This window comes from Nicotiana tabacum, chromosome 15 (assembly GCF_000715075.1).
Source record: "Nicotiana tabacum cultivar K326 chromosome 15, ASM71507v2, whole genome shotgun sequence".
Classification (NCBI taxonomy): Eukaryota; Viridiplantae; Streptophyta; class Magnoliopsida; order Solanales; family Solanaceae; genus Nicotiana; species Nicotiana tabacum.
Window position 1 is genome coordinate 94,005,274 of NC_134094.1, and position 10,559 is coordinate 94,015,832.

A 10,559-nucleotide genomic window follows, 5' to 3' on the forward strand; every position below is an offset into this window, starting at 1 on the left:
GGTCCGAAATATTTTAGAGAGATCGAGATTTGGTCCCCAATAATAATAATTGTACCAATCACGTCCCTACTCTAACATTCTATTTGAGTGTTCATATCCCTATGGTTTCTCCCAATCTGATGAACCAAAGCGGCAAAATTGAAATGGATTTTATAAACCAATAAAAAGAAAGACATTTGCCTACGAAAAAAGCGAAATACAAATGAAGGTATTAGACTTCTGTACAATTGATTTGGTATATTTTAAGTTTAAAGTATAAGGTGGTGGAGATCAAAAGATTTTTTTTTTTTTTTTTTTTTTTTTTGCAGTGCAAGAGGCAGAAATAACCAATAAAAGGTGACGTCTTATTTAATTTGAAGAGGTTGTGTTCCTAAAATGACCCTGTTGGAGGAATTGAAGAAATCTCAGAGTAAAATTTTACATAAAATAATTTTGATTGGAGTGATTAGGAAAAATAATTCTTGCATAATTAATGCGGAATTTGGTTGACCACACAAGAAAATATAATCGCAGCACAATTATTATTACAACACTTTATTGATGATATTATTTTATGCAAGATAAAATAAGAACATGAATACATATATTAACAATATATAAATAAAAGAATTCAATAATAAGAAATATATTTAAAATGAGTAATTCTTATATTATTATTAACTACTCACCATAATACCGCGTAACTTTTAGTATGTAAAACAAACCAATAAAGTACTCAACACAATCCATGAGTCGTTACCATCGAGTAAAGAACAACTTAACCACCTACCTAATATTTAAAGGAAGCATTTGGCATAATTTGAACCGCAAGGGGCAAAATATTTCAAACATTTGGGAGCAGATCCGCAATTTACCTCCTGTGAAAAATATTTGTTTCAAATTAGACGAGATACTTTACTTTTTAGTCTGTTTTAAAATAAATGATACATTTTTAAGAGTCCGTTTGGACATAAGAATTTTTTTACTTTTTTGAAAAAATTTCGCTGTTTGCGAAATCAGTGTTTGGCCATAAAATTTTCAATTTTCACTTGAAGATGAATTTGAAAATTTTGAAAATTTTAAAAACTCCAAAAAACTATTTTTCAAAATTTTCACTCAGATCACTCACAAAATTTCAAAAACAACCCAAAATTATATTCATGTCCAAACACAATTCTAATTTTCAAATACTATTTTTACTTAATTTTTTTTTTTTTTTTTTTGGAATTTTATAATTCTTATGTCCAAACGCCAACTAAATTTGAAAATAATTCAATTTTAAACTCTTTATTTTACTCTTAATGAGAAGCTTTTATAACTACAAAAATATCACGGCACCATAAAGCTTTTAACCTTCAAGATTTTAAGAATACAAATTTTAAAAGTCTTTTTTTTTAAAATTATATGTCGAATCAAACTATCTAATCTAAAACGAAACGGATGGAGTAATTATCTCCACGTGTAACATTCAGATACCTGCAGAGTAAGTCATAGTACAAAAATCATTAAAGTGACAGTCAGCTTTGGTGATCCACAAATACTTTTATAGAATTCCTCAGATCCCAAATCCGACATCATAATTCCCATTTTCAGTTCAAAGAAGCTTAGCTTCACTCCATTTTCCAATAATGGCACAGTTTAGCAATGGCTCAACCGTCGATCCAAGAACCGGCTATTCTCCGGTGAACTCAACATTCTACAGCAAACGAGACCCAATTCCCTTGCCAGCAAACGATGCTCTCGACGTCACAACTTTCATATCATCACGCGCGCACCGCGGCAAGATCGCTTACATCGACGCCACAACAGGGCAACGTCTCACTTTCTCCGACGTCTGGAACGCCGTCGAATCTTTAGCCACGTGTCTCTCTATCGACATGGGAATTCGTAAGGGCAACGTAGTTCTTCTCCTCTCTCCAAACTCCATCTATTTCCCCATCGTTTGCCTCGCCGTCATGTCTCTCGGCGCTATTATCACCACAACAAACCCCCTCAACACCCCACGTGAAATTAACAAACAGATCAAAGATTCAAACCCTGTAATCTCTTTCACAATCCCTGAACTCCTCCCTAAGCTCGTCGACTCTAATCTCCCGATTATTCTCATCAACAGTCAAACAACAAATCTTACTCAAAAGGGTAATTTTAATTTCAAGATTGTGGGTAATTTAGAGAATTTGATTCAGAAAAAACCTGTTCAAAGCAGATTGAAAGAGCGAGTGACACAAGATGATACAGCTACTCTGCTTTATTCTTCAGGAACTACTGGTGCAAGTAAAGGAGTTGTTTCATCTCATAGAAATTTAATTGCTATGGTTCAAACAATAGTGGGTCGGTTCAAATTAGACGAAGGAGAACAAACTTTTATTTGTACAGTTCCCATGTTTCATATTTACGGCTTAGCAGCTTTTGCAGCAGGGTTATTAGCTAGTGGATCGACAATTGTGGTACTATCGAAATTCGAAATGGACGAAATGCTATTATCTATTCACAAATACAAAGCAACTTATTTACCACTCGTGCCGCCGATTCTTGTTGCGCTAGTGAATAATGCTGAGGTGATTAAAAAGAAATATGATTTGAGCAGTTTGAAGAAAGTTCTTTCTGGGGGTGCACCTTTGAGTAAGGAAGTAACTGAAGGGTTTTTGGAGAAATATCCAAGTGTGGCAATTTTGCAAGGGTATGGGTTGACTGAGTCAACGGGAATTGGGGCGTCGACGGATTCGTTAGAAGAGAGCCGGAGATATGGGACGGCGGGGATGTTGTCGCCGAGCATGTCGGCAAAAATTGTGGATCCGGAAAGTGGGAAGGCGTTGCCGGTGAATAAGACCGGCGAACTTTGGCTAAGGGGACCTACCATTATGAAAGGTATGGTTTTTATTTTTATTTTTTTTAAACATGTTTTTGGCGTTTTGATTTAATTTTTTGCAATAATTGAATATGATACTATGGAAAAGTTGTGTTGGCCACATCTGTATAAATCATCTTTCCTAGTAATTTTTTAGTGATGTTACAGTAGTGTGACAAGTTGGAATCAGCAGTTCAAGGCATTATTTAAGAAATAATGACAACTTGGAATTTAGCATATTAAGGCATTATTTAAGAAAGAATGGAAAGAGATGGTCACAATTTAATCTCAAGTTGTAACTAAGAGCTCATGAATAATTGCAGATCCAGAAAAAGATGGAATATGATATTCTTTTGTGACAGCGGAGAGGAATTCTTTGAGGTTTTAGGCCTTCTTGGCCTTTTACAATGTTGAATTTAAGAAAATATCTTTTTTAGATCTCTTATGTGTAAATGAAAAATTTTTTATGTGTAAAAGTAAATCTCCCATGTGTAAAAAAAGAGGTAGGGTCATAAAACTAAAAACAAGTTTGTAAAAAGGCCAAAAAACTAATTGATCCGAATTCTTTGTACAAAAATATATTTTAAAAGAATTTCAATTTACATATAATTTAAGTTGATAATAACGCACCTGCAATCACTGCTAAAAGAGGTCCTCCCTGGCTGGTGAGTAAGACTTTTCCGGTCCATACATTAAGAAAATGTAATTATGAATTCTTAACGGTGGTGTCCGAACTAGCATGTACACATATTGATTAATTCCACGAGGCACACGGGCGGATTTAGGGGCCGGAAGGGGTTCACCCGAACCCCCTTTTTCGAAAAATTACATTGTATATATAAGACAAAATCTATTTTTTACCTCTATATATTAAGTTTTGTATCTCTTGACACAGCCCAAAAGTATAGTTTAGTAGTCAAGAGGGTTCAAAATATTTGTAAGGTTATAAGTTCAATTCCCACTAGCTACAATCGTTTTTTAACTTTTTTCTTTTTGAACCACCTTAGCGGAGATCTTGCCTCCGCCACCGGAGGTATCGGATAACCCTGACCACGTAAGCTTGGACAGATAAAGATAAATCATTTGAGATGTCATAGTTCTTAATCTATTTTATTGAATACTAGATCACTTCATGAATATAAACTTAGCATTTTTTTTTGTCTGCTCCACTATCTAGTTGTTGATGGTCCAATAAAGTAGATGGGGACTGAAGAAATATTCAACATTTTCTCCTTTTTTTTTTTTTTTTGGGACATCAACTGAAGCGTCACTTTATGCAATCCTGTCCAGAATTAGTGCAGAACATACAATCAAATTAAAAGTAAAGTCAGTTCAATATCACCCTATAGGATTTAATGTTTTTCACATGTTTTTAATATTTGGAAATTAGTTTGATATTTTGCTTATGTATTAGATTTTAGATATCACAACTGAAAAAATTAATTGCACGTTTTGCATCTCAGCATACAATATCTAATATGTTATATCTTCGGTCTGATTATTTTATATCTGACAGCTCCATATAGGTTTTAAAATTATAATCGCATCCTACATGTTTCCTATTCTTCAGTCTAGATTTTCTCTTTGAGAATTTTTAGACTTTGTATTACTAATAAATTTTCAGCTAGCATCGTGGCATAAAATAGTCTGCTTCCCCATCCTTTGTATTATCCTAGAGTAAGAAACAACATCATTTACTTACCTTAATGTAGGATTTTAGCTGCTATATTGTAATTAATTTCCGTGATACTGATTAAAAGGATAATCAATAATTATGTGTAAACTATTTATTCCATCATGCATCAGCTATGAAATAAGTTGAACCTTATTTTAAGGACATTAGGGGTGTCAAACGGGCGGGTTGGGTCGGATATGGGCGGGTCAAAACTGATAATGCAAAAATGGATTAAATATTCAACCCGACCTATATTTAATACAAATAGAAAATGGTGTAACCGGTGGATAATGGATATCAATGTTATCTCTGACTTCTTGAATATGATCACTTTTGGGAGAATTCCTAGTATCTCAAACTTGAACAACTCCCAATTTGGGTCTTTTGCAAATGTAAAAGTTAAACCCATTGGTTATCCATTTTTTAAGTGGATAATATGGATCTTATCCACATTTGACCTATTTTTTAAAAGTTATTTTTATCCATTTTGCCACTAGTAGTTAAGGGCATCATGTTTAGCTATCTTAGATGTTATCAAAATTGTATAAAGAGGAACTAGTGAACATATAATAAGATGAGCAGTATTAGCCATACAAAACGATGAAGGAACTTGTAAAGTCTTTAAATTTAAAAATTGTTCTTTCTAATTATAAATAAACCAATCAATATTCATCAAGATTATTGATCTTGTGGACTTCTCAGTAGTCTGAATCTTCTAAGAGCCATGAATTCATCCTTGTTGCTGTTGAATCACCCGCAAGCTCGTGAGAGTGATATCCATTGACATTCTTCTATAATCCTTATTGGAAGCAAACCTATTGTTATAGCCTTTATTCCCGATTATGTTGAAGTTTCTCTATTGCTGGAATATCCGTTAACTTATTGAGTTCTCGCTACAACACAGGTTATTTCAGTAATGAAGAAGCTACTGCCTCAACTCTAGACTCAGAGGGATGGTTAAGAACTGGAGATCTTTGCTATATAGATGAGGACGGTTTCATTTTTGTGGTTGATAGATTGAAGGAGCTGATCAAATATAAGGGTTATCAGGTAAAAGGAAACAGAGTTTCTCATTCTTCCAATATATAGTTGGCTTTTCTATTGAGTCCTCGGGCGCATATCTGATTCTGGCATTTCCTTAATGATTACTACGGTCTGAACGCTTGTCATATGAACTTGTAGGTTCCTCCAGCAGAGTTAGAGGCTTTGTTGCTCAATCATCCACAGATTTCTGATGCTGCTGTTATACCGTGAGTATACTTCCATTCATGCTCTCTGATGCTTTACTCTTTCAGTGGCTTCTTTAATCAGTCAGAGGGTATGAAGTTATCCATCTCTGATGCTCATTTCATAAATCTTGTGGTGTTTAAGGTTCCCGGATAAGGATGTCGGACAGTTTCCTATGGCATATGTAGTAAGAAAATCTGGAAGTACTATGTCAGAGAGCGCAGTCATGGATTTTATTGCCAAACAGGTAATTTATATAATACGAACTAAGACTTGAAACTGCATACTAATTTCTGGTATTAAGATCTATAGTGAAGGCCATATTTATCGCATTTGTTTGTGTAGGTGGCTCCATACAAGAGAATCAGGAGAGTTGCATTTGTGGCTTCCATACCCAAGAATCCTTCTGGCAAAATTCTTAGGAAGGATCTGATAAAGCTAGCAACATCTAAACTCTGAGAAAAGAGATTAGGAGTTTCCCTTGTAACTATAACTTTCAGCAGCCATATTTTGTGATCATGGCCACTAGAGTAAACTCATCCTTCCTTGGTGTATCAAACGTATGAATGTCGGGTTCGAGTTTTAAGCAACTGTTGTTACTCTGTTAATAATGGAATAAAGTGTGCTGAAATTCATTGTTGATATTTATAAATGATTGAAGAGTTTGTCCTACACCGTATAGGGGTGGGGTGGATCAAGCGGAGGTTAGCGTCTAGAGTCTCGTGTGACTAGAAAGTACCACCGATACTCAAAGATAAGTTTTATAGAGCGATGGTTAGACCGACCATGTTGTATGAGGCTGAGTATTGGCCAGTTAAGAACTCACATATCCAGAAGATAAAAGTAGTAGAAATGAGGATGTTGAGATGGATGTGCGGGCACACTAAGATAGATAAGATTAGGAATGAAGATATTCGGGAGAAGGCGGGTGTGGCCCCCATGGATGACAAGCTGCGTGAAGCAAGGCTCAGATGATTCGGACACGTTCAGAGGAGAAGTCCAGATGCCCCGGTAAGGAGGTGTGAGCGGCTGGCTTTGGTGGGTACGAGGAGAGGTAGAGGGCGGCCTAAGAAGTATTAGGGAGAGGTGATCAGGTAGGACATGGCGTGGCTTCAGATTACCGAGGACATGGCCCTTGACAGGAAGTTGTGGAAGTCGAGCATTAAGGTTGTAGGTTAAGAGGTAGTTGTGCATATTTCTACGGCGCACCAGTGAGGCTAGTCCGTTAGGATTTAGTCTTAGAGTGCTAGTGGTTAATGTTGAGTTCACACTACTCTTTCGTTCCTCTTAGTGCCGAGCTTTATCTACCGGTTATTGTTTTGTTTTTCATCTATTTTCTGGTTATTGTGATGCTGTTATTTTTTTTTCTATAGTTTTTATTGAAAGTACTGATATATTACATCTTTAAATCTTCTTGAGCCGATGATCTATCGGAAACAGCCTCTCTATCCCTCGGGATAGGGGTAAGATCTGCATACACCCTACCATCCCCAAATTCCACTAGTGAAATTTCACTGGGTCGTTGTTGATCGAAGAGTTTGTCCTCTCATTGAATCTTGGACTTCTATTAACTTGGTAGAACTTTCTTAAGTGTATTGTTGTACGAAGGGAATAATTCTCCGTATTCTTGAAAAAAAAACGCATTACAGCTCTGTAAAAGTAAACAAATGAAGCAGTACTATACTACTAAATTGCAGGTGGAAAACATTTCTCATCAATGTACAAAAACGTGGTGTCTTTTCTTCATCTCCATTATTCCGATCATCGCATTGCAGTTTCAGCAGTATCTTTCATTTTCCTGGTGAAGAAGAAAGGAGAAAGTAGAAAATACATGTGCTCCTCTTTTTCGCTTGTTAATCATAGTTTTAGGGTCACTTATTCAGGATTTAGAAACAATTAGCGCTTTCTACCAGCATCTAATGCTGATAACTGGTGGAATAGAGTGAATATAAGTAACAAAGAGCAAGGTAGAGGAAATTTCATAACACGAGAAGGATGAAACCAACAAGAAACAGCATCACCAGCCGGAACGCCTGCAGTATGGGAGCGGACGAAATAGCTCTATAGTGAAATTATCCCACAACATGTAACTACCCTCTACTTCCATATGAGCTAAAAGAGAAAAAAAGACAAAGAAAACCAAAATAGCAGCAAGATATTTCTCCTAATTTACACAAAAACAAGTTTTTTTGCTCGTTGTAAAAGAATTCGCGCATCCTACTTCTCTACATGGATAATGGAAGAAGCATCCTTCGTTTCTTTTTCCTGGCCGATCTTACTTTCTTTGCTATTTTCATGCACAAAAGTAATAGCAAGGTCACACATACTAAAATAAAAGCAAGCCTTAGATGCCTGAAGTACAGTGAAACGGCAGAAAAAACCAGGAATGCTAAAACAACCAGTTCCCATATCACAAAGATGACGACATCCACCCTGCATCAACAAAGAGAAAAAATTATATAAGAGGAAAAGCGCAGAAGAAACAAATTCTAAGTTACTGCCAGAAGTGGTAAGGATGCGTAGACAATGATAATCCTCCATAACAGGAAATTGCAAAAGGTTTTGTTTGAGAGACCTACACAGCTCTAGGACCAAGCAGTAAGGATCCATTCACCAAAGTCTTCATCTAGTCCATTGTTAAAGGTAGGTTATTAACATTTTCACTCAATCCAGCATTTGCTGCCTCTACATGTACTGATATATTTGATATCCTTGAATAAATCTCTCGAAACAAATGACTAATAACTCATCCCTGCTTCTGAGATTTTGATGTGCGAATTTCTTCTATTACCAAAAACAGGTCATCCCTGCTTTTCGAAACTATTGAAAAAGGGAAGAACTGGCACATCAATGTCTAGGCGTCATAGCTCATTCAAATCCTAAAATACGTTAAACATGCCAGTTTTTTTCTTTCTGAAGATCAGTTAATAGTAGATAATTTTTTGGTAAAATTAAAAAGAGGTAACTTATCAACAATATAAAAATAGAAAGAGGTAGAGAAGTCTCAAAATGTTATGAGCCATTTTACTAATCCACGACAAAATGGCATTTCAAAGGTACTTAGATATGATTGCATAGTACTTAATGATTGGAAAGCCTCAAAAGAGTGGGATGCCACCTACCATGTAGTACCTAATATTAGTCAGTAGGTATTCAATCACAGTGGAGAAACTCCCTTATACCTTGGCCAACTTCTCAATGCATCCAGTGGAAAGGATTTGAGAAAAGATTTGCAAGGTGGAAGAAGCAATGTTTAAAAACAGGGGCAAGCTTAACACGATAATACATACATTACCTTTTCTTTTTCATATAGACAAATACGATCATGCTAGAAAGCACCATAAAATGTACGGATTTAATGGCTATTGAATGCAATTACTTGTCTTATTCCATATTGCAGATTTAATAGCGAAAATCTAAAATAACTTCTCATGAGGATGAAAGAAGGGGAAAAAAGAAAAACCACCTCGTCAAGTGAACATATTTACCACAGCAACCAAGTATAAGGAACTTTTTGCAACAGATGTAAAAGCATTTGATACGGTTATATTTCACCACAGGTGATCTATCTTATCCTAAGTTTGCGGAAATACAATAAATTAAGGTGGGGAATCATGTCGAAAGGTTTCCCTGGTGGAAGACAGTACTAACAAAAACGGGCAAATCTAGATTGATAAAACACATATTATACATTTAGCACCAGTACTCCTACTTGCCAAATATCTTGTTTCCCATCGATTTTTTTTTTTGTTTTTTTTTGTTTTTTTGATTGAGAATAAGTTGATTCTCCAATAGCTAACAAATGAACTCAATAGTCAGCTAATAGAAGAGGAACTCAAAAAGTGGATGCAGAATAGGTGGAGAACAACATCACATTAATTGAAGGATTGTAAGAAGATCAGCGAAAGGTAGAGAACCAATTGCAAGGTATGTAAACATGTGTACGCGGCTATAACTGGAAGACACCATTGAGATATCCTCCTAGGCTGAGCATCATGGGGGAAAATATAATTAGAAAGAGAGAAGTTAAATAAGTTGAAAAGCTATATAGTTGGTCACTCCTTAACGTATGGATAAGCAGGAGTTCTTGAACAAATTTGACTGCTGAGGTGAGATGATATTTACATTAGTGGGGGATTAAAATGAGGATTTTTCAAGATTTTAGATTTAGAAGACAAGTGAAGGAATTGAAGCTTGTTAGTGCCAAGGAGCTGTTGCAGGACTTGATAAAACTACAACCAAAAAAATGATAAATGTTCATTGAGGAATGAGCATCAACTAACCGACACATTCAGTCTCAAATGCTTCTGCAATGTTATTATTGAAATAAGGACACAATTTAAGCTACTACATGAAGAAAGAGGAACCAGAAGAAGATTCAAAAGATTCAAAGAAGGGGAGGTAATGGGAAACTGCAGTGGTAATAGCAGTTTAGTGAACTTCTTAGTGTATAAATCACCCACTGTAATCAGCTTACCATTGTCGAATACACATCAGTTCATCTTTTTTATTCTTCTTCTTTTGTGAGCCATTCTTAGAGAATTTCGTGGTTCCCTGAATTGGCATTTGAAGATTCGGATTCTTCTTGAATTCCTAGTTTTTCATTTAACACATACATTACACAAAATGGCTCAAATTCTTCCTGAACTCGTAGTTTTTCATGTGAGACATACATTACACAAAAATAGTGTAATATACTTTTACTGATTCGTCAAACTGGATTGTAAATCAACTGCAACTCTCAATCAATCAAGTCATATGAGAAAACTTCTATGGCAAATAATTACTTGGACTATATCTAATAGCTTCATAATATTCCTCTCGTTCAAA

General features: G+C 35.5%; 1 protein-coding gene across 1 annotated transcript; it reads left to right on the forward strand.

Annotated features, from left to right (window-relative positions):
* Positions 1-1,497: 1,497 nt before the first annotated feature.
* On the forward strand, positions 1,498-6,371 carry LOC107788905 (putative CoA ligase CCL5). The gene is made up of 5 exons (XM_016610641.2): positions 1,498-2,847; positions 5,407-5,552; positions 5,685-5,752; positions 5,874-5,976; positions 6,075-6,371. The coding sequence occupies exons 1-5, from the start codon at positions 1,608-1,610 to the stop codon at positions 6,186-6,188; spliced, it is 1,671 nt and encodes a 556-aa protein (XP_016466127.1). The 5' UTR covers positions 1,498-1,607; the 3' UTR covers positions 6,189-6,371.
* Positions 6,372-10,559: the final 4,188 nt, after the last annotated feature.